Source organism: Amblyomma mixtum, chromosome 9 (assembly GCF_055824585.1).
Source record: "Amblyomma mixtum isolate Tamu chromosome 9, ASM5582458v1, whole genome shotgun sequence".
NCBI lineage: Eukaryota > Metazoa > Arthropoda > Arachnida > Ixodida > Ixodidae > Amblyomma > Amblyomma mixtum.
In genome coordinates, this window is record NC_143020.1 from 98,713,590 (window position 1) to 98,737,882 (window position 24,293).

Below are 24,293 nucleotides of genomic sequence, written 5' to 3' on the forward strand. Positions count from 1 at the left end.
AACGAAGAGATCAGAGCATTTTCATGTTCCATACTTCGTTCTGGGGCATTCCACTAGTTAGCGAGCAAGAACAACATCAGCATGCACATCAGCAGGGACAAGATGACAACTCTGCTCTTGCAACGAAGGGACCAAAACATTTAGCCTGTCTCATGTGAGCATCCCCTGTGAGCATGCCATTGAAAAGGGTTGCAGCTTCAGTGAAGCGGCTAAAGCTGTTTGCATGACTTATAGACAGCGTCATTTCTGGGCATGTCATCATTTGATTAGCAGGAGTGACAGGAGCACCAGGAGAGGTGGTATGGCCACACCTGTTCACCTGCAACCAAGGGAACAGAGCTTTTATAAGTGCCCCATGCTACGCTTGTGGGCATGCCATTAGTTTGTGCTCTTTTCTACAGGTGCCGCCTGTGGTTTCGGGAAGGATTTCGACTCGCATTATAATAAGGCTAATAAAGTAATTCAAGATGTGCGGGACCAGCGTTTCAAGAAGGCGGGGTGAAAAGCAAGGCCCGGTTCGTAGAACGGTGAAGAAAATTAAATGTTGGCGAGGCTTTGTCGGCAGAACTGTCTAGGAAGTAAGGCCATTATAACATCGATAATGCGTAGGGTAGAACTAATGCAATTGGCAAGAGATGGAGAGAATATATCAAAACGGAAAGTGAAACACTCAAAAAAGTTTCGCTGGAGAGATGAAGCGATTTGACACCTAGGATACCAGTAAGGGAAACACTTTAGTTTTCGAGGCTAGGAATGCGTTTACGAGGACGAAATGCAACCGGCAACAAGTTGATGACATATATGATATTTGCTGTTGCTGCGTGCAAGATACCGAAACAACAGAGAATATTTTTATACGTGTCCCGTCCTCCAGCAACTAACGTAGGGCAAAGAACAGGTGTGAACAGGACCTGTGCCACAGGTGTTGCCGGACGCATAAAGAGGTTTTTTGTACAGAGCATAGGAATACCGCAAGCTGGGCTCTATGCCACACGACTCTTCTCTCTTCGTCATCGTCTTCCGCTGATGGCAAAGTCGGTGGCGCAAAGGTGCCGCCGCCACAACAGAACCAAAGCCTGAGTAAGGTTTAAGGCTTAAAAAGCCCTAAGATACATTCAGCCTTGCTTTCAGAAACAACGCCCCAAGCGTCACTCGGAGGAATCAATCAGGAGACGAGGCTGAAATGGAAGAATGAAAGGGAAGACAACTGACAGCTCTTCTCGGAGGCGCTTCCCTTGGAAACGAGGACAAGCAGCGCGGCCGCCTGCACTCTACCCATCCATCGATGTGTGACGCTCCTGACATCTACCCATCCATCCATGTGTGTCTACGTCACTTCACAACCGCTACGGGCTGCTTTCCAGGATGACACAGATCTGATATGAGCATACAGTTTTGATGTAAGTACTACTACTACAGCATGATTACTGTGTCCAATAGATGCTGTCAAGCGGCGACCTCCTTCCGTTCAGTCGTGGGACTCACCAGTATCTCTCGATGCTGCTGCAGGGCCCATTAATGGCTGCACCGAGCGTACCGAAGACGACAACGTAGGCGCAGTACATCAAGCCGCGCATCCATGGGATGGGTAAAACCGCCATCATGAAATCCGTGACGGCCTCTGATGCAATCACGATCACCACTGCTTGGAGCCCCACCACGGATAGGAGGCGTACTGCTCCTACAATTTTCCTGCGTTGGAAAGAGGAATACCGGTGACTCCCCAGACAAAAATTTTTAGCCAGTCTGTCCATAGACTGTCCATTGACTTCTGTCTATAAAGTCTATAGGCTCTCTATAGACTAATCCTAGAGGACAGTATATAAGCAATTTAAATAATATAGACAGTCTATAGACAATCTATAGATTTATGGCCAAATACTTTTAGTAGGCTTTTGACTATAGAGAATCTATAGACGATGCATAGACAAAAATATCTATAGAAAGGCAATAGACTCTATAAGAAGTCTATAGACCATTTTTGTAAGGATCCCAGGCTCTTCATCTCGAAAGAAGTAACAGTACCGGGGCTACATTCACTGCGAACGGTTACCTGGAGTTATCTCTCCCAGTAATTCCCAAGAATGTTTTACCCTGCTTTGAAAAGGTCCGTGTGAGGAACCGGATTACTAATTTGAATTACTGACTGAGGCAAGGCTGCCGGTGTTTCTTGTTGCTTTAATGGAACACATTAGACTTACTGTTTGATAGAATTATTGATATAGGATTTAAAAAATTATTTCATTGATTGATTGATTGATTGATTGATTGATTGATTGATTGATTGATTGATTGTGGCTGATTGTCCTTTGCTATTGTTGTAATCGCATAACTGCAGCCGTCAGCTATTACAGCATCAGCGACCTCGAACTTGCGCTGCAACAGTTCAGACAGTTGCTGAAATATCCGCTCAGGATGAAATACCCACCCTACACCCGGACCAAGCGCGTTGGACGCGATGTCCAAGTAATGCGTGTACCAATGGAACCTGCGGTATTCTTTTCGGCGCTCTTCCATCATTTTGCAGCAGGCGTTGAGCATTCCGGCGTTGAATACGGCCAGAGCTGCAAACAGCGGAACGATGAGGATGGAGCTCCACCCTGCAAGAAGATAAGCATCCAAATAGATGAACGGTAAAGGTTCCATTGCATTAAAGGGACCATGAAAAGAATTAAAAGCCGCTTGCAAATGTTAGAAGTGATGCTCAGAAGCATTGACACCAAGTATGAGTCTTCGGAACTGAGCCGGCAATTTATTATGAATTTTTAAAAATCGTGTTTTTTAAAATTCGCGGTCGCTTGGTGTCTTCGTAGGGAGCAATTCTGAAACCAAAATCGGGAAAACAGACGTCACTAGTCCCATGACGTCGGCAGGCCACCACACGCTGTCATTCGCTAGAGCCGCGGCAGCTTCGACGTCACGGGCACACTTCCGGTAGCGGTGAAAATCGTCTGCTCGAGCTGCCGCGCGACCCCCTCGGGCAAGCGCGAGCGAGGGCATTGCCTTCGCGCATATGGTTTTAATTTACCTCTGCCGCCTCTTTCTGTCGCGAGTTCGGGAGCCACTCGCAGTGCCTTTTTCGACCGCCCAAGATGAATACGCCTTGCTGTGTCGTCGGCTGCAAACCCAGTGACTGGCGAACTCAGGTGTTGAACTCAGGCATGTTATTCCTTGAGACGTGCGTGAGCGAGCAGCCTGGATGGAGCGCATCGGACTGCCAGCGTCGCACGCCCGCCGAAGACTCCGCGTTTGCGGTCGACACTTCGCACCTGACGCTTACTACTATAACCCAGCGCTCGTTCGACAGTCAGGCATGAATGTCAAGCACCTGAAGCTTCGACCGAAGCCGCTGCCGACACTGTTTCTTCCCGCCGGGAACGTGAGTTTCCAGCTTACAGCGATCGGTATGAACGTTTACACGATATGATCTGCGATGGAAGACAATGTTATCTACGAGAATTTAAAAAAAAGGTGCCGCATTTAGGGCACAGGACGAATTCAAAGCGTTAGCTGTCGCGAAGGGCCTTGGCCTGACGGCTACGTACTGCTGCGGTTCACATTCGGCTGCTGCTTCGACATGCAGACTCGGTCCCGACCTTCTTTCACTCTCCCGTCCGTTTTACAACCGTAATACCGTATGTTCCTTGTGTTCTAAGTCGGGCGGCGCGATTTTGCGATCCCGCAGCCGGGTGTCCAACATCATTCGACAGCTAGGCTCAGTATATGCACGGTGTTTCACGCCAAGACTTGGCAGCATCGGTGTGACGGCCGAACCAGCGCACAAAAAAAAAAAAAAAAAACATTGTGTGAGCCGGGAACAGGTTCGGGTCCATTCTGCCAACTAGCAAAGAAAGTTTAAGAAACCCGACGCGCGCCGCAATCCAAGAAAGCGCCAAGACCGGAGAGACGCTGCCGACGCACGCTGCTCCTCGGGAGTGCGACAACCGGAAGTTGTAAACCGAACGTCAGCGAATGACGTTTTCATGGGCGGAGCCCAGTCCCGGAGCTGTTTTCTTTATTTTTATTTTTTTATGGTGCCCCGCGCGTACGAGTTGAGGGGGGAGAGGAGGAGGGTGATTTTTAATCGCCTATAACTTCGTTGTTATTGATGCTAGCTCAAAAATTCTTGCGCTGGAGTGACGAGTGATAGATTGCCTATCTTTACATAATCTCAATTAATTTGTTTCATAGTCCCTTTAACATAGACCCTCATGCAGAGATTTGGAATGAAAACCAGCACTGCCAACTTCTGTCCTTCATGAGCTTGCAGGTATAAGTGAACTTCGGTTTTGCTTGGTAAGAGTGATTTGTTCATTTTTATTTTCCCCTTTTTCCCCCTTGTAATATATACAGCTTTCTATCTGAGGGACACCTATTTGAATTTTATTTCAGTATCAATTTTACTGGTTATGTGTAACGGTACATTATTTCTGTTCTTCTTTTTAATAGCTTTTACAGTGCTTCTGTGTGTCTGCATTATAGTACATACTCTGTGTATACTAGAATTTCTTTGGAGGAGAAATTCTAGAGGCCCGTGTACTGTGCGATGTCAGTGCACGTTAAAGAACCCCAGGTGGTCGAAATTTACGGAGCCCTCCACTACGGCGTCTCTCATAGCCTTAGTCGCTTTGGGACGTTAAACCCCATAAACCAAACCAAACCATGAATTCATTTCATCTCCAGACAGCTGCCACATGTTTCATTTTATATATTTATTTAGGAGACCACAATACAGTCCCTTACTTGCGGACCTCCTTCCTAATGATATGATGCACACATCCATTTCATATATAAATGACCAATTATTCTGATTCCGAAAGATTTGGCCAAAATTCTCTTGTTACCCGCATAAAAATGCAGCTTTCGTTCTGAAAGTAAGCCGGAAAAATTGTCATCCATCGAAATACGCATCAAACAAAACCTGTACTTGCATAATATCCAAATTGAATGTTGAAAAGCTATGGTTTAAGACAATTTAGCCGTGCTCAGTGAGGGCACAGCTTTTCACCTATCTGTCCCGCTGATGAATTTTGCAACAATTTCCGAGGCTTACCGACTGCGGAAACAACATTCTTGTATATATATTATACTTTATATGTCGTGCTTTCTTTCACTGTGCATGAATGCACTTGCACTTAAGTATCAGCATAATCACACCCCCTGCTACAGAAAGGCCTCTTTCATATCTATCCAATTAATCCTCTCCAGTGTCCGCTGCGGCGACCTTATCTCTGCGAACTTCATAGTCTCGTCCGCCGGCTGACTCTCTGCCGCCCCCCGGAAAGCTTGCCTTCCCTTGGAATTTAGTCCGTTACCGTTAACGACGATCGGTTATCTTGCTTCCGCCTTACATACCCTGCCCAAGCCCATTTCAACTCCTTGATTTGAACTGAGATGTCGTTAACCCGAGTTTGTTTCCTCACCCACTCAGCCTTCTTCCGATCTCTTAACGTTACACCTATCATTTTCTTTTTCACAGCTCACTGCGTTGCCCTCAATTTAAGTCGAACCCGCTTCGTTAGCCTGCACTGTTCTGCCCCATATGTGAGTGCCGGTTGGACACAGGTGCTGTGTACTTTTCTCTTGAGGGGTATTGGTAAACTACCATTCATGATCTGAGAGAACCTGCCATATGCACTCCACCCCATTCTTCTAGTTATTTCAGTCACGTGGTCCGGTTCTGTGATCACTACCTCCCTTAAGTGTTTGAATTCCTTTACCACTTCCAGCGCCTGGCTACCAATTGCAAACTGCTGTTCCGTTCCGAGACTGTTGAACATTACTTTAGTGCTCTGAATATTGATTTTGTGCCTACGGTTCTGCTTCGCATGTCTAAGTCATTGATCAAGATTTGCAACGCACCCGTTGAGTTATTTTGCGCGTCAATGTCAATAGCAGCCCTCATGTTGGCTCAGTGGTTGTTGTGCTCGGCTGCTGACCCGAAAGACGCGGGTTCGGTTCCGGCCGTGGCGGTCACAATTCGATAAAGGGGGAATGTTAGAGGCCCGTGTACTGTGTGATGTCAGTACAAGTTAAATAACCCAAGGTAGCCGAAATTATACGGAGCCCTCTGTTACGGCCTCCTTCATAGCCTGAATCAGTTTGGGAAGTTAAACCCCCTAAAAGCCAAATTAACCAGTGTTATCAGCGAATTGCATATTACTGCGGTATTCATCGTTAGCTCTTGTCCACAGCTGTTCGTAGTCAAACTGAGTGAATACTCCCGTAAACAAGCGGTTAATAGCACTCCGTGCCTAACAACCTCCTTTATTTAGATTGTATTACTTTCCTTAGGTTTGGTTTTGTTTATGGGTGTTATCGTCCCAAAGTGTCTGAGGCCATGAGGACGCCGTAGTGAAGGGCATCACAAATTTTGACTATTTAAAGTACAGTGTGGTGGGCTATGGTGGCTGTGTAGCATATATGTATATATATATATATATATATATATATATTCAGCATTTTTACCTACGGCTTTCCTGCACCTTGGTTCCGGAATGCATGCATTACAGGTTGCGACTCAGTCAAATGCTTACTCGTAATTTATGAACGATATATGAGGGGATGGTGTTACAATTTGCCCTTTTCTGTATCATCACATTGATGTGAACATGCGCTATTGTCGAGTAAACTTTACGAAATCCAGCGTTGTCCTTTAATTTATTAATGTCTGAGACTGTCCTCAATCTATTACAGACCGCCGCGGTGGCTCAGTGGTTATGGGGCTCGGCTGCTAACCCGAAAGACGCGGGTTCGATCCCGGCCGCGGTGTTTGTATTTCTTTGGGGGAGAAATTCTAGAGGTCCGTGTACTGTGCGATGTCAGTGCACGTTAAAGAATCCCATGTGGTCGAAATTTCCGGCGCCCTTCTCTACGGCGTCTCTCATAGCCTTAGTCGCTTTGGGACGTTAAACCCCATAAACCAACCAAACCATCAATCTATTAGAGAATAAATGAGCAAAAAACCTTGTACGCAACGGACACTAAGCAAATCGGTGTGTAATTTTTAAGTCTTTGACGCCCCCTTATAGATTGAGACAATGTTCGCAATCTTCGAAGAACAGTAAGCTCGAGATCATGAGACACTGCGTATAATTAGTGTCCCGATTTTGTAGCCCAACCTTCCCATCATCCTTCAATAGACCTGCAGTTACCTGATCCGCACCATCTGCTTTTTCTCCTTTGCATTGCTTCTAAGGCTTTCTTTACTTCGTCTTTGGTTGCCGATTGAGTGTCGGGTTCCTTTGCGCCGCTCCCTCTGTCATTGTTGTCCTGGTTGCTACGACTACTGTATAGGTCAGGGTAGGAAACCTCGAAACCGGTAACTATCTTGTCAGTATTGGTAATGACATTGCTCTATTTGTCTCTTTGCTCATTACATCTAATTTCTGTGTATCCCTACTTTCCTCTTGTCAGCTTTCAGGCTACCTTTGTTCTTGAGACATCATCATACACAGCAATTCTGGACTGAAGCATTTTTGAGCTAGAAACCGTTTATGAACGAAATTTTTTCAAATAATGTAAGATTTCACTATCACAATAATTATACCCGCGGTTCACCAGGCGGCAGTCTCGTATTTGTTTTTCTTATTAATGTTTTTGCTATTGTCGATAGCGTTCCCCATTAGTTTTGTAAAGCAGTCAACTGTTCCGTGCGATCGATGGAAACACTGTAAAAGAAACATTTTGCTACAGATCAAAATAATGAACCATTACCTTCAGTATTTTCACAACAATGTCTTAAAATTTTCCAATTTTCAAAATTTTTGCCCCGGAAAGCTGGACAAGGATTCTGTCCATTTTGCACTTCCATAAGTCGCACTGAAGAAGGGTTCATTCCCGTGACCCTTCTTCCGTTCGGCTTCCCTAAAACGGTACTACAGGGGGAAAGAGAGAATCGTATTTCATTCGCAAGCTGGGCATGTTAGAGCATATTATGAGTGAAAAGTAGTTAATTCACGTCACCGTAAAGACTGGCGACACGAATTAACCCTGATTCTGTCCTTTTTTCATTAAAATGTTACAGGGAGCAAATGAATCATATTTCATTCACAAGTGTGGCCCGTTCGCCCGTGACACGGATGCCCCTCGAGGGAGACATTAATGCTGAAGGGAAGCGATTCGGAAATTTCATTCCTCATAAGACCTGGATAAGATGCAAGTGCAGAGTACGCGGGAGGTTGCCCTTAAGAACTTGTGCCGAGACCTCAAATTACTCAGACTCCAGCTGTTTCTTTTCCCAGCAACTTCCTTTCCCTAAGCTCCAGCCATTATCCACAATCTCTCAACGAGGCACCTGTAAACACTCCATCTTGCTCATTGGGGGCGCGCTTGAGCTATGCGGGCCGCAAACATTCTTTTTCCCGTACCTGTTTTACTTTAGTTCTGTTTTCTTCATTTTTCTACTTCTGTATTTAAACGTTTGAATTATAATATTTTACGTACATTTTATATAAAAGATAACGCGGGCCAAATACGAATAATGTCGCAGTTCTCGAAGCTTCCTGTTCGGCACCAAGCCTATTCTATATAGATATTGTGATGTGTTTCTGATCTACTTTGATATTGCGATTCGTCTAGCATTGAATTTTCACCCGCCCCGGTGGCTCAGTGGTTACGGCGCTCGGCTGCCGACCCGAAAGACGCGGGTTCGATCCCGGCGGCGGCGGCTGAATCTTGATGGAGGCAAAATTCTAGAGGCCCGTGTACTGTGCGATGTCAGTGCATGTCAAAGAACCCCAGGTGGTTGAAATTTCCGGAGCCCTTCACTACGGCGTCCCTCATAGCATGAGTCGCTTTGGGATGGTAAACCAGTATAAACCAAACTTTCTTTTCTACCTTTCTGTTTTCTGATTACGCACTGCAACTCAGTTCAGCAGTTATGTTCCCGGTTTCCGCCGCTTTTCTGTGTAGAGCCTGGTGCCGGGCGCGGCTTGAAACAGTGCTAGTGTGTTTATGGGAAGAACGACGCAAAGCTGTCTGGTGAACAACCTAACGGAAGACCCAAACAAATAATTGAAACAAAAAGCTATGGGGACACTGAAGTCACCTTAAGAGTGTAATTTCGCATATGTTGCAGCTTCTGCTGCAACCTCTATGCAACGTAGCCTCACATCATAGCCTCATGGCACGTCATAGCCACAGTTGCTTTTGCGCCATTAAAATCAATATAACTAAATTCTGTGCGCATTTTCTCAGTCTGTAATTTTCTGTCCATCACCGTCACATTCGGACTGCTCGCCCATTAGCCGGCATCTGCTATATTGCTAAGTTGCTAACAGTTGCATGTATTACATCTTTTTTTTTTCTCATTTATGGCTTCTATTCTCTATCTAGATTCTCGTTTAGCAACTATGTTGCTCACAACCAGGTTGACAGCTTGTGATGACTTTGTTGAGGATTTGCGGGGTCGCAGCGGAGCACCAGAGAGAGACGACCAGCGTGGCAGTTCCGGACTGCCCGTGCCGGGCGTGCGCCCCCAGCACGCGCTGTCCATCTTTATTTTCTTTTAGCGCGCGCTGGTACCGCCGATCTCAGCGCCTGCGCTTTATAGCGTCGCCGGGCGCTATAGGGCCCCCCGCCTAGACGGAACGGCGAAATGGACGCGCCGACGAAGCAGAGATGGAGTAGCCACTTAGGCAAGCAGGTCTGCAGGTGGGGCAGCAACATCTGAGGGAAGCTCCTGGGGAGGTGTCTCGAGGTACGCCGGCTTGAGTCGATCGAGGGAGACGACCTCTTCACGACCACCGAGCAGGATTGTCGCTGACTTTGTCGTCCTGCTGAGGACGCGGTACGGGCCGTCGTATGAGGGGGTAAGAGGCGCCTTTACAGCGTCTCGCCTGAGAAAAACGTGCGTCGAGGAAGCAAGGTCCGGGTGCACAAAGACTTGATGGGCAGTTGAGCGAGGCGGCACTGGGCGCAGGTGCTGGAGACAGTCCTGTAGGCGGTGAAGGTATTGCAGGGGTTGGGACGATGGAGCCGAAGGTACGAACAAGTCTCCGGGAAGCCGCAGGGAGGTACCGAAGACGAGTTCGGCCGCCGAACAGCCAAGGTCACGACGCAGGACGGCGCGTCGGCCTAGGAGCACCATAGGGAGGTGGTCTACCCAGTGCTCGCGATCCAGGCGCGCAGTAAGGGCAGCCTTGAGCTGGCGATGGAGCCGCTCGACCATGCCGTTGGCACAGGGATGGTATGATGTTGTGCGGCAGTGTTTAGTGCCGAGCAGCCGGGTGAGCGAAGTGAAGAGGGCGCATTCGAACTGGCGGCCGCGATCCGTGGTAACAATGCCGGGGCAGCCGAAGCGGGAAACCCACGTCGAAACGAAGGCTCTGGCAACTGTTTCCGCAGTAATGTCCGGAATGGGCACGGCTTCGGGCCAACGGGTGAAGCGGTCGACCATCGTCAGAATATACTTGTAGCCCTGAGAGTGGGGAAGCGGTCCAACCAGGTCGAGATGAATATGGTCAAAGCGTGATCCAGGCGGCAGGAAAGACTGAGGGGGAGTCTTGGTATGGCGTGTCACTTTGGTGGACTGGCAAGCAAGGCACGAGCGGGCCCACTGGCAAACGTCAGTGTTAATGTTCGGCCAGACGTACCGCTGGGTAACGAGGCGCTGCGTGGCCCGAATGCTAGGATGGCAGATGTCGTGAAGGGAATGGAAAATGGCCCGACGAAAGGCCTCCGGGATGAACGGTTGCGGTAGAGCCGATGATATGTCGCACCAGAGTGATCCGGGCACAAACGGATGAGGCACGAGCTGCAGACGGAGTGCTCGGGGGTGGTCACGCAGGGCGTGCAGCTCAGGGTCTTCAAGCTGTGCCCGCGCCAGGGACGGCCAGTCCACAGCAGGTGGAGACACGCCGATGGTGGAAATGCGTGAAAGTGCATCAGCTGCCTCGTTGTCGGTGCCTTTGATATGTCGAATATCGGTTGTGAACTCCGATATGTAGGCCAGCTGACGAAGTTCACGGGCGACGTACTTCGAAGAGTTCGTACGGAACACATACACCAGAGGCTTATGGTCCGTGAGAACGTAAAAAGGCTGGCCCTCCAAGAAGTGGCGATAGTGCTGGATGGTGGAGTAGATAGCAAGCAGCTCACGGCCAAATACGCTGTAGCGGGTCTCAGCAGGCTGGAGCTTCCGAGAGAAGAAACCCAGTGGGTGCCACTCGGAGTCAATCTTCTGCTGGAGAACCGCGCCAATGGCCACGCTGGAAGCATCCACCATGATGCGAGTGGGCGCGGAAGTCCTAGGGTGGATGAGGACGACTGAATCGGCGAGGGCTTGTTTAGCAGCCGTGAAAGCGGCCTGAGCGTCGGGAGACCAGGAAATCGCAGAGGATGAGGACTTCGTGGTGCGGAGAAGGTCAGTCAAGGGGTGAAGAAGCTCGGCGCAGTGTGGGATAAAGCGCCGTGAAAAATTCACTAGGCCCAGGAACTCACGGAGCTTGCGTAGGGTAGTTGGTGCTGGGAAGTCCTTAACGGCCTGGACGTGAGAAGGCAATGGACGAATTCCCAGCGCCGAGATGTGGTGGCCCAAGAACTCGAGCTCAGAAGAGCCGAAGACACATTTCTGGGCATTAACGACCAAGCCAAACTCTTGGAGGCGTTGAAAGAGTTCCCGGAGGTGACGCTCGTGGTCCTGTGGAGTACGACTCGCGACGAGGATGTCATCGATGTAGGCGAATACCGCCGGGAGACCACGCGTCACTTCAGCAATGAATCTTTGGAAAGTTTGAGCTGCGTTGCGTAGCCCAAAAGGCATGCGCACGTACTCAAACAGTCCGAAGGGTGTAGTGATGGCCGTCTTCGGAATATCGGCCGGCTCAACAGGGATTTGGTGGTACGCCTTGACAAGGTCCACTTTACTAAAGATCTTGCAGCCATCCAGATGTCCAGTGAAGTCTTGGATGTGTGGAAGGGGATAGCTGTCGTGGACCGTGTGAGCGTTGAGAGCCCGGTAGTCGCCGCACGGACGCCAGTCACCCGGATCTTTCTTGGGCACCAGATGGAGTGGTGAGGCCCAACTACTGGACGAAGGGCGAATAATACCCAACTGGAGCATGTGGTCGAATTCCCGTTTTGCAATAGCCAAACGCTCACCGAAGAGGCGGCGCGGGCGAGCTGCGACAGGTGGACCACGCGTGACAATGTGGTGGGTGATACCGTGCTTGGGTGGCTGATGTAGATCACAAGGCTTCGTGACCTCGGGAAAGTCTGCGAGGACTTGAGCGTATGGGCATGACGGAAGCAGAGTTCGGATGCCAGTGGAAGAGACAGCTGATATAACGCCAGTGATGGAAAGGCGCGTCTTGCTGTGGATGAGACGATGGTGACGCATGCTGACGTCCAGATCAAAATGCGTCAGGAAGTCGGAACCGAGGACGGGTTGATTTACATCGGCGACGATGAAGACCCATCGAAACGTGCGCCGCAGGCCAATGTCCAGAGTGAGGGATCGGAGACCATACGTTGCGATGGAGGTTGAGTTGGCCGCACGAAGAGTAGGTCCATGTGTCTTGGAAGCACGGTCTGCCTGGGAGGACGGCAGTACGCTGACTTCGGCACCAGTGTCGACGAGGAAGCGCAGTCCAGAAATGCGATCCATGACGACGAAAAGGCGGCCAGGTTGAAGAGCGAGGTCACACGCCGCCGTCAGTGATCTCGCTGCGCGTTTCCCGACCAGTTGCATGATGGAGTGCAGTGGCGAGCGTTGTGCTGGAAAGCTCGGTGATACCAGCAGAGACGCGGACGGCGAGGACAGGACGATTGCGGACCACTCGGCGAAGACGAACGGCGGCGAGGTGTTGAGGATAAATCGTGCGGGGCATGAGAGGACGTCCGAAGGGCATCGATAGAAGCGGCCAGCTGATCGATCCGGGCCTCTAACCGTGAAATGACGGAGGTCTCCGGTAGAGAAAAGAGGGCGGCGGCGCAAGGAGAAGTCGCGTCGTGGACTCGATCAGCGAGCTGGGCGAGGCGGTCAAGGGTCAAGTCGCCCGCAGCAGCCAAGACGAGGCGGGTGGACTGCGGCAAGCGTTGCAGGAAGAGCTACCGCAACAGTGCGCCGTTCGAGTCTGCATTGTTTTCGCCCAGGAGCTGCCGCATGCTGTTGAGCAGCTGAGAGGGGCGACGGGCTCCAAGCTCTTCGTAGGTGAGCAGCTGCTGGAGGCGCACACTCTGACGCCGTGGTGCGGTCCAGAATACCCTGCTTTAGTCGTTGGTACGGGGTATCGCCCAAGGGTGCAGCGATGATGTCCGCTACCTCTAGAGCCACCTCAGGAGGCAGATTGGAGAGTAAATGATGAAACCGAGATGCCTCCGAGGTGACGTGGTGCAGATGGAAGATGGCTTCCACTTGAGCGAACCAGATCTGCGGGCACTTGGAACAGAATGTTGGGAGGCGGAGCTGGAGAACTGCGACGTCCCGTGGGCGCAAGGTAGCGTCAGGCGGAAGGTCGCCTGAGGGCGGTAGGTTGCTGGGGTCGGTCATGTCCTAGGCCGGAGTCACCACTGTTGAGGATTTGCGGGGTCGCAGCGGAGCACCAGAGAGAGACGACCAGCGTGGCAGGCTTCTAGTTCCGGTCTGCCCGTGCCGGGCGTGCGCCCCCAGCACGCGCTGTCCATCTTTATTTTCCTTTAGCGCGCGCTGGTACTGCCGATCTCAGCGCCTGCGCTTTATAGCGTTGCCGGGCGCTATAACTTCATGTAACTTCTCTCGCCAATCATTAATATTATTGCCACCTACCACGATAGGAAGCTTTGTGATAACATCACTAGGTCGCGTGACCCCTCTCGACCAATCAATGAATTTCGTCTTTCACATCGGTGAGGTTTTGGTGTAACGACGACTGTAATGCTATCGCAGTAATACGTAGATGGCACAGTTGCAAAAGGCTGGAGATACGTCTAGCAAATGCGTTTCGGGTGCCACTCGAACCCCTTTCCCGGAAGCGACTCCGCCCTTACAGACATTTCATTATACAGTCTATAGACTGCCCAGACTTTTGTCAATTAAGACAATGAAGGGAGCCTGTGTAATGTGTAATGACTATCTAGAGTTGACAATTACTTTTCAGTTGTGACCAGACATGTTGCTAGGAGCATTTGAAGCTCGTTTCTGCCACTGCTCCGGTTTATCAAATCCTTACACACTTAAAACCACAAGGCGGGTGTAATGTACGAAACGGACTACACAACACCACTACCTATTTCGCCAAAGGTGAATGGCATGGCGACAATGCCGATGCCGAGCAGGTTGGCCGTGAGAGCTGCCGTGGTAGTCGGAAGCCCCAACATAGCGGACTTGGACGAGAAGCGCTTATCCTTCTTCTTCCAACGTTGAGCGTAGTAGCGCTTTGCGCGCCGCCACCGGCCATCCACAGCAACGCCGGCTGTCGCGGCGGCGTCGTCTCCTCCCCCAGCGGCGGCGCCGCTTTCGTCGAGGGGCACCACTTGGAATGTGTGGCTATCTGCGCAGAAAGAGATAAAAACTTCCAATCTATATGCCTGTACGACTCTCTCTTAGTGTCTTTGTCAACCGGTCCATTTGTCGGTTTGTCCACAGTTTTTGAAGATACTAACGAAACCAGCAGAGTAGCTACAAAATTAAAGAGGACAACCACGTAAGAACTAAGTTCCAACCATATTACAGCGAGAGCTGTTAACTGCACGCTTCCCCGTTCTACGGTGTCGGCGTTGACGGTGTAACAAGCCGCGCTGATTGGTCAGCATACAGTGATGTCACGCATGGCGTCACTAGAATGCGCCGTGGAAACATTCTACGCTGAGTAGTCCAACCTACCAACGTTAAGCGCACTCTACCGGAGAAGGCAAGGAATAATGAATAAACAATATTACACTTTACACGGAGAAGAGCTCTCGCTGAATCTCTCCTTACGCATTGGTAACAGTGAGTTTTCTGTGAGTTTTTTGCTTTTTCTTTTTTTTTTGAAAGCATCCATAAGCATGTGCCGGGCATTATTTCATATTACAGTATAATATCATGCAATGACATCGTTTTTAAAAACTCAAGTGCTTTATCGGCAAGGCTTGCGAGTAGGTGAGTTGAAACATGCACTTCCTAATTTATTTATCTTCTCAGCCGCAGTCATTTGCCTTGCTAGCCTATACCTCAACCTCACTTTCTCGTATTAGCTCCGTCTTGGGGCTTGGCTTCCTGTTGTGCGAACGCCTGCAATAACTGAAGCAGAAAAGATGAACCGGATATTGATCTTGTTGTCATACACCTTCAGGTTCACTGGGTAGTATTTTGCTACCATGCGTATAATAATGCATATTTTTCGAAAATCACGTTATGGGTAGTTATCGCTCGCGCTGTAATTGTGTTTGCTTTGTTGCGCCAGAGTTGATTTAAAATGACCTTCCAGAAACCCTAGCAGCCCACCCTTTCGTAGTTTTCCGTCCTGTTTTTCTTCTTTTTTTTACTTTTCGTTACTTTTTCCGCTTTTTTAGGTTATTCTTTTGTTTTCTAGCCACCCCGTCCTGCAAAGGGAACCGTCGAAAAAGTTCGGCACAGATTGAAGGGTAGGGCCGGCAGCGAATTGCAGCCCCTTGTTATTCGAGTATCTCCAATCGCTGTCAACTTAAAGCAGTCTTATATTTCCCCCATGTAGAAAAAAAAGAATACGGAAGAAACGATAGAAAAAGAGGCAAGTTGTCACAACTTTGAACCTGGCGACACTACCCGGGACTGACTTAGGTAGCTATAGAAGCCTTCGGAATTGTTGTTCGTATTTCAGTGTACCCTGCGTAAATTAAAGCAAAATAAATAAAACATCACATTGCGCTGCTCCTTTCAAGTATCGTAGTTGTCATATAGGCAGCAAAAGAAACTCTTTTTCCTCATTCTACTTTCTACTCATGTCACTACGCTCCATCTTAGTACTTCAGTTTATAACGGAATCATTAGATGATAAAGCAATTAAGAATGGTGAATGTTTGAGTTCTGACGTTGCTAAATAAGCGTGCTGTGTCGCTGGTGGTCATCATGAGCCCATGTACGCCACTTTCATTTCCTCTGTCATGTAATTTGTACGTTTCTGCAAATGCTGCAAAGTTAAGGACGGGGCTAGTTATTGTTTGCTGAGTCTTTTGCAAGTGCCCAAACATACGAGGGGGTACCCAAAAGAAACCGGACTTATTTTTGTTTGAACTTATTTGTTCACATTTTCAGCACAGACCTTCAATATCCTTCAAAATACTCTCCACTTACAATGATACGTTTGTCGAATCTTTCATTCCATTTTTCAAAACATTTTTTAAATTCATCTTTTGTGATGCTTGACAGTCCGTCCGTCGTTTTTTTCTTCACCTCAGCAGCATCAGCGAAACGCTTTCCATTCACCTGTCTTTTCATTCTACGAAACAAAGAAAGTAGCACGTGGCAAGGTCGGGTGAGTATGAGGGTTGTGGAACAGAGGTCATGCCATTTTTGGTCCGAATTTGTCTTAGAGACAGGGCTGTGTGAGCAGGGGCATTGCCATGGTGGAAAAACCAGTCACCCGTCTGCCACAAATCAGGCCGCTTCCACCGAACACTGTTGCCCAATCTTTTCAAAACATCCAAGCAGAAAGCCTGGTTAACTGTCTGACCCTGCAGAACAAATTCTGAATGGACGACTCGTCTCACGTCGAAAAAACAAATCAGCATTGTTTTGAGGTTTGGTTTCACCTGACGAGCTTTCTTGAGGCGAGGTGAATTTGAAGTTTTCCATTGGCATGACTGTTGCTTTGATTCAGGATTTAATTCAGAAACACTTGAGTTGTCCCCATAGCATCGTCCTTGAACGTCTTTCTGAATATTTCAAAAGTTTCCGTTCCACTTTTTCCGAGAAAAAATCAGAATTTCACCGGCGCATGCTGTTCACGAAAATCAGCCATTGCAAAAACGACACTCACACAAAACAGTCGTCACTCCAAAAATCTGCCTAAACTAGTCTGACCTCCTTCAGCGACGGCACTCGGCTTACTGACTCTGAAATGTTCGTTCTATGCACTCCTAGCGGCAAAACGCGGTACCAGAGAAGCTGAGCCGATTCGAAAAATTAGTCCGGTTTCTTTTGGGTACCCCCTCGTATATGGAGCATGGAGACAGCTGAAGCGACAATAATCTTTCTTGGTCGGCTGTGTCTTCACGGGGGCAGAGCAGCAATTTAGAAACACGACTGAAGCAAGATATGAGTGGCGTAAAAAAAAAAAGCAGTTTTGCTCTTAAACCGTTTGCAAAGCACATGAAATCCTTAACGCTCAAGACCGACAACCAAGAGGTATCTCTTACCGGGGGAGATAGCAACCGGAGGCCACGCCAATGTATCGAGTCCTTGACGATATAAAGGACAACCATGAAAAACAGTCGCACTGACCGGAATCTCGTCCTAGGCACACAAGAGGTCGGGGACAATTGCGCCTAGAAATACAGAAGCTTTTTTTTTTCCTAGGCTTCCTGCTATTTTTTTTTTTTTTTAGCCAGGCTTCGTTCTCGAAGTCGAAAGGAGTTTTAATTTTCGCCCCATCATTTGCTAGGCCTACGTATTTCGCGTTTCTTTTTTTACATCAATACAAAACTGGCTTCCAAATTCTCGTAGACACGCAAAGAGAACTGCGCCAGTCCTGCACATTTCATTCCTGAAGGTATTTCATAACTTTAATGTACTTACAATTTAATTTCGCTTAAATTTGTTTATTTTGATTTACTTCGGCCGCGGACGTAATTAAAGGCCAATTGCATTTATAGTGTTGCTTCCATGGGCTTGGGCGTGTTTCGCATTCTCAATAGGTTGGAGGCTTCAACATAAAAATAACAAATGGTTTTCGGGAATCGCAAAAAAAAACACTCTTCTAACTCAAAAAGCCTATTTCTGAAAATTTTGTAAAGTCTTAGGTGAAACACCGAGTACTATCGCTATGGCACGAACATCGCGGCGAGCTTCTCAAGAGCTATCTGGCAAAGCTACCGCAAGAAAAATTCCAAGGCAGGAGGAGTGTATTCTCGAGTGCTCACGCAAGCAAAGCTCTACTGGGGCCGTATCTGTATGTAGCCTTCAGCGGCCTTCCCCATCGTATCTTTCGTGCTGGGGAAAAACAGAAACAAAGACTAAAGGCTGCATGCAAAAAATACCTTTACCCTCATCACGCACGCACCTTTGTCAATCTTCTTTTTTGGCGAACACACCGTTTGACAAAAGCAGTATAAAGCGGAAGATGCGAGGGTCCGATAAAGAAAACATTTGTGGACCATCTTCTACCCACCCCACAGTCAAATATTAAAGGTGAAACAAGATGAAGGACGACATCTTGGCAGCCGGGCAAGGTAAGCAATGCTCACCTGCTCGGCAATGCTCGACCAATGCTCACCTGAGAGAGCCTACAAACGCACGCCCTTCAAGGCGGTTGCATAATGGACTGTGGTAGGGTTGCGCAGTTATGCACTTGGATACGCCCAGCGCGTCCTCTTCATTAGTGTCAGTCATGTGGTAGGAACCTTTTTGGTGCCGATAGAAATGTCTCGCCAACGGCATCTGTTTTTATCGGAAGCTACAAGTTGTAGGGGGCGGACGGGGTGCTTAAGTCGTACCTTAGGCTGTGCCTGTTCATTTTTTCTTTTGTGTGTAGGCAGCAGCAGGTTTGTTTTTTTTATTTCGCACACTTCCATAAAGTCATCAATTGGGTTCGCTTTATACTAATTAAAGAAAATCACGTAAGGTATTTTCGTGCACGAACCGGAGAATACTTCTGCTCTTATTGTTGTCCGTCAGCCACTTGGAGAAATCCTCCTCCCTTGTCGCCGTTACTCCGACTTCAGGTTAGAACGACCTATACATCGTGTTAACGCATGGCTACCGGGTCACTTTTTATCGTCCACACCTTCTGTACTACACCTAGTGGGCCGTTTGAGGTGATAAAATGAATTAAGTCATGGCCTTCCCAGGTTTCAGGTGTTTATGCGTATCTGCTATTACTTAATGCTAGAAGGTTAAAAGAGACTAGACGAGGATACTCCTTGCTAAAAAAAAAAAATTACCGACGATTACGTTACTTCCTAATGCGAAATTTGAGCGCAGCAAATAAGCTGTTTCACCTTTTCGATAGTGAGTCAACCCCAGCTGCGGAGTTGGTTTCAGGGACAACGCCGCCGATGCCGACACAAACAATATGATACCCTCGCTTCCGCAGCGCTAAGAACCAGGTCTAGCCGTGGGAAGGTGGTCACGTATTCGTCGACGTGCCGGGGCCTACGTGAAATAACCGGCGCGTCGGCAACTGAAGAGCACCCTATCCGCCACACAAGAACAGGGGGGGGGGGGGGGGACCCTTTCCTCCTCTTTCTGCATGGTGGCGACGGTGTTCTATGCAGTCACGTTATCTTGACTCTCTAGCGGCGTCAGCGGCATCCAGCGGTATCAGTCGGTCGCTGCTAGCGCTGGGGGGATGAAAGGGGGGCGGAGCTGGTTACGAGGCCGACGACAACGCCGACGACGACGCGAAACCCAGGAACGGACGCCAAAGAGCTGCGCTCTAAAAAATGCTCTTACGCGATCCCTGGTGGGTCGTTTGAATACTTGGCATTTCGTGCCACGGCTGAATGGGTTCTAACTGATGCCCATACATTCAGAATTGGTAACTCTTTATTTTACCTTCATAGACCCCTGGGAGTCTTCGTACCACTCCTGGCGCAGCGGTGCAGTGGTCAAGCGATGCACCACTGCCCTGCGATAGAAGGTGCTGCCACCTGTGGGGATTGAGCGCCCCCGGGTTGCTCTTCCTGAGCGACCAGTGATTAAATTAACTGCCACCTGCCACGGTGGGAATTATTTATAACTCAATGTTCTCTCGTTCCGTGCAGTTTTTTTTTTTTAACGTGGTTGCGTTTAAGGCGCCGTTACTCAGAAATCCGGCGCCGATGTTTTCGACGTTGGGAGCGAAAAATCACGAGCACGACTCTGGCGGGTAGTGTCCAGAGAGCAGCCTAGGAGGAAGGTGGACCTCCTGAGATGATACCTAAGCGGCGCCATCAAAATCTGGCCACCGGATAGTGGGCAAACTGCCCACTGTGGCAGGTAGAAGTTAGATTAATGACTGTTACGTCGCTCGCGAAGAGGAACCAGGGCCGCACAAGGCCCACCACTGGGTGCACCTTCCATCACAGGGCAGTGGCGCATCGCTTAACCGCTTCACCACTGTGCCAGGAGAAGTATGAGTACTCCCAGGGATCTAGGAATGTAAAGTAGAGAATGTCCAATTCCGCATATATGGGAATGAACCCATTGACGCGATCGTGTCCTACCCTTAGGGCGGAGCTCAAGTGTTCCCTCCATTTTTTTTTTCGTGGTTGCACGCAGCACACCCAAGTCATAGTGATTTACGAAATATTACGAGTAACTTACATCAATGGACACTCTACAAGTCTGTATATTTCCAAACCCCAGTGCTATATCGCACTAGTTTTCTTCCGTTGGCATGGTAACCAGACTTTGCGCAGTTGCACTCTCAAGTGGTCACCCCCTCCCCTTCAACACTTCGGCCGCTTTCATCGGCGCACCGCAGAAAGTAAAATAGCAGAACGAGCCGGTGAATGTTGACGTCGAAAACAAGAATTCTTATTCACGTATTTACCACTCTTATTTTACGTATAAATGAGTTAAAGTGAGTTTGAGGACAAAATGTAGTTAATCTGTATCGACAAAGTGCAGCATTGTAACGATAAACAGATGATTCCAGCCAAAAACAGAGCACTTTTACGCTATAAAATACCATTGGTGTCACTATCAAAAATGTCTGTCCCTGGCACTAAGTCTAAGCTAAAATGCCGTCTTGTCTGCGGATGAAATCACCGTCATCGAACGCGATCAATGTGGGTTCCACCAATTGCTGCAGTCAGACTTAAAAACCTGATGTTGATTACTCTTCTCTTTGCGTTTTACTACCGCTTTATATATGTTTGGCCCCTCTCTCTGATGGGTTTATGTACATTTCCTCTTTATATCCTGCCAGTATATGTATATGGCTCTGATTGTCACCTGTTGTATTCTTGTGATGTAATGCCCCACCACCCAGGGGTCTTTAAAATGATGATGATGAATCCTCGGAGCCCGAATAAACTTAAACAAGACACTTCACGGCCGCGACTGGGTTTCGACACTGGAGCGGCTCGAACAGTTCCGCTTTGCTGACCACTGCATCACACCACTGCACCATCTTGGCGATGCCAGTCGGGCGCGCTACCTCTTGACTGAAGAGCTGCAGATTTGGTGAGTTGGTAACAATTCATGATGGTTCGACAGCCGCAAACAAATCGGACAGAGTAAGAGAAGGAACACACATAACGGCGCCAGCCTTGGTCTAACGCCGTTCTCTGTGTCTCTTCTCTTACTCCGTCCTGTTTGTTTGCGCTGTTCAACCATCACGAATTGCTACCAATGGACTATCGCCTTTATTTTTTCAACATAGTGTTACTTATGACGCTATGTTTTATGTACATGAACTACATACAAACAGTAGGAAAACAGTGACAAATCAACATGATGCATAACACGACACACCTAAGCAACCAAGCACAAGAAAACATGCAATGCAGATCACATAACTAATACATCGTCATACGACATTCCTAACCAAGAAATCTCTAGAGAAACTTTCAGCTTAGCGCGCGGGATCTTTAAACGTCTGCGGCGATAGTCAAGAAGTCAACATGTGCTCTTGACTGTCACCGCAGCCGAACATCCCGAGTGCTAAACTCAAAGTATCTCCCGCTGTGCTTTGCACTAAGGCTATGAGAGACGACGTAGTGGAGGGCTCCGGAAATTTCGACCACCTGGGGTTCTTTAACGTGCACTGAAATCGCAACAATACACGGGCCTCTAGAATTTCTCCTCCAAAGAAATTCAACCGCCGCGGCCGTGGGTTCGATCCCGGCTGCGGCGGTTGAATTTCTTTGGAGGAGAAATTCTAGAGGCCCGTGTATTGTTGCGATGTCAGTGCACGTTAAAGAACCCCAGGTGGTCGAAATTTCCGGAGCCCTCCACTACGGCGTCTCTCATAGCCTTAGTCGCTTTGGGACGTTAAACCCCATAAACCAACCAACCAACATTACCGTCTTCGTCAACGTCCATTCGTGAGCAATGGATCCATAAATAGAAATCGAAGTGAAAAACGAAGTCCTTGCGCATCGAACTCGCATTTGGACTAAGTTCCTCGCTAACGAAAAAGAAGTCTTGTTACAGGGTTAGTTAGCCGAAGAGCCACCTTCCATGTTTGACTGGTGGCAAAATAGAGATAGGGAAATCTCCCGTTTCGTCTCGTGGGCGAGAGGTGGAAAAGACAAAAAACTGAGATATAACGAAAATCCCAGATATAACGAAATACATCGGATATAACGAAAGTCGTTGATGTGATCCACATTACTGCCTAAGCTGATTCGAAAGGACGCACGCTTTCGCATTTCCTTAGCATCAATAAAAGTAATCGCCCTAAATTTAACCCTCGATTTAACCCTGGCAGCACAATCATCAAGATTAAGTACTGTGCGATGTCAGTGCACGTTAAAGAACCCCAGGTGGTCGATATTTCCGGAGCCCTCCACTGCGGCGTCTCTCATAGCCTGAGTCGCTTTGGGACGTTAAACCCCATAAACCAAACCAAACCTAAACAAGATAAAAAAAAAGTTAAACGAAGGGGCTGTGCTAGTGCACCTATGGCGGACTTTGTCTAACGAAGTATATGGGGAGTTAATTTTTTTTTTTTTTGCTTCCGAGGCACTTAGTGGTGACGCGCTGAAAGCGTTTAGCCTTCTCATGAAGCTCACAACCCGGCCCCAACAAGAACAGCGTCCTCCCGTTTTTCACGTAGCGAGCAACTGCGAGCGGCTGTACAACGTTGCAGTGTCATTTGGGTTAGTAACAGAACAAAACCAAGCGCAGCTCTTCGCAGCGTCGCTGTTCCACCTGACGGCGACAGCAGTTTTTCAAGACATTCCTAAAAAGTAATGATTCTAGCAATATGTCGTTTTTGTGTTCATTCTCACACAGAAAGACGCATGATCGCATTTACACAGTGATCTACATGAAGCAAAGAGGGCTGTGCATTTCTAGTAGTCTGCGCCGTTATTCAGCTTCGTGAAGAATAGAAGTGAAGGCTATCTCATATTTATAAGTTGGAGCCGCTCCGAACGCGCCTATACGAGTATATCGATAAATTAAAGTTTTGCGCAAGCTATATGAGTTCTAGTTTTCAAGGATCATGAGTCGTAGTTATCTTGTGCCCCATAACATTAATCAAAACTGAATCATGTGAAAGTAGTGCGACTATATCATGCCAAGACAAAACAATTTCAAATGTATTTCTTACTTTACTAAATCGAAGAATGCAACCGTCTGCCTGTTTTGATGGTTGAGTGCAGAGATAGTAACACCTCCAGTCATTGTTTATTATCTCTCATTTAGAAGCTCTTTCCTGCCCGGTAACACTGTTGCATACAGTACCGGGCAATAAATGAATAAACAGAAGTACTCAGGGCATCAGTTTAGATATTTGTTTGAACGCATCCTAGACGTCACCACCGGTTACAGGAACTAAGGCGGAAATGATCACTGTCGCAGCCCGCCACGTCCTACTACTCGTATAGCTGTTAGAAACTCACCTCTAGATGTCATCCTAGTTTTGATGTTCACGGAAGCGCTTGAAGATTCACAACGAAAACAGTCTCATACCTCCTTCAGCAGTAGCACGCATTTCTTCCCTCCTCTGAACCGACGTTTTTACGCATGCCGACGCAGATAAGTACTCAGTCGAAACCTGAAACTGAAGGCTCCATTCAAGCAGGCGTCGACCGATCGGGTAAGCGTTGAAAAGAAACACCGAGCCTCACACTTCGGGACAGCAACCGCGTATCCTCGCTTTACGAAAACCACGCCGTCGAAAGATACACTCCAATTGCCGCCGCGAACACACGACCAGTCCGCGAAACGCGCGATTGTGTTGGAGGCCCCGAAAAAACAGCCGCTGCAGAATCGGCGGGGGGTCCGCCATCTCATCGTCGCTCCCGCCGTCGACACATGTGTTCATAACGGCTGCTGGGAGCCGTTACGGAACAAGCTCGCAGCTTCAGAAAAGGAAAGGAATAAAAACAGAAAGTAAACAACGAAGGAAGAGTGCTCGCTTTGAAAGCAACGCCTTGCGTCTGCATGCGCAGCTGGCATTCGAGGTAGCGCTGCAAGACGCGAACTCGCACTCAATCAGAGACGACTGCGTATCGGGTGAGGTCAGCACGTGCAAATG

At 48.4% G+C, this 24,293-nt stretch overlaps 1 protein-coding gene across 4 annotated transcripts in view; it reads right to left on the reverse strand.

Moving 5' to 3' along the window:
• Positions 1–24,078, reverse strand: part of LOC149330276 (uncharacterized) — a 35,462-nt gene extending 11,384 nt beyond the window's left edge. The window contains exons 1-5 of one of the 4 annotated variants that reach the window (XM_089560875.1): positions 23,884–24,067; positions 23,656–23,816; positions 14,208–14,471; positions 2,429–2,600; positions 1,486–1,692 (exon numbers count right to left, since the gene is read on the reverse strand). In XM_089560875.1, the coding sequence (XP_089417001.1) occupies positions 1,486–1,692; positions 2,429–2,600; positions 14,208–14,471; positions 23,656–23,668 (656 nt within the window). In that variant the 5' untranslated portion in view covers positions 23,669–23,816; positions 23,884–24,067. Of the gene's footprint in view, positions 1–1,485; positions 1,693–2,428; positions 2,601–14,207; positions 14,472–23,655 lie in introns of all 4 variants that reach the window. The other 3 variants (XM_089560874.1, XM_089560876.1, XM_089560877.1) reach the window with 3 other exon arrangements.
• Positions 24,079–24,293: the final 215 nt, after the last annotated feature.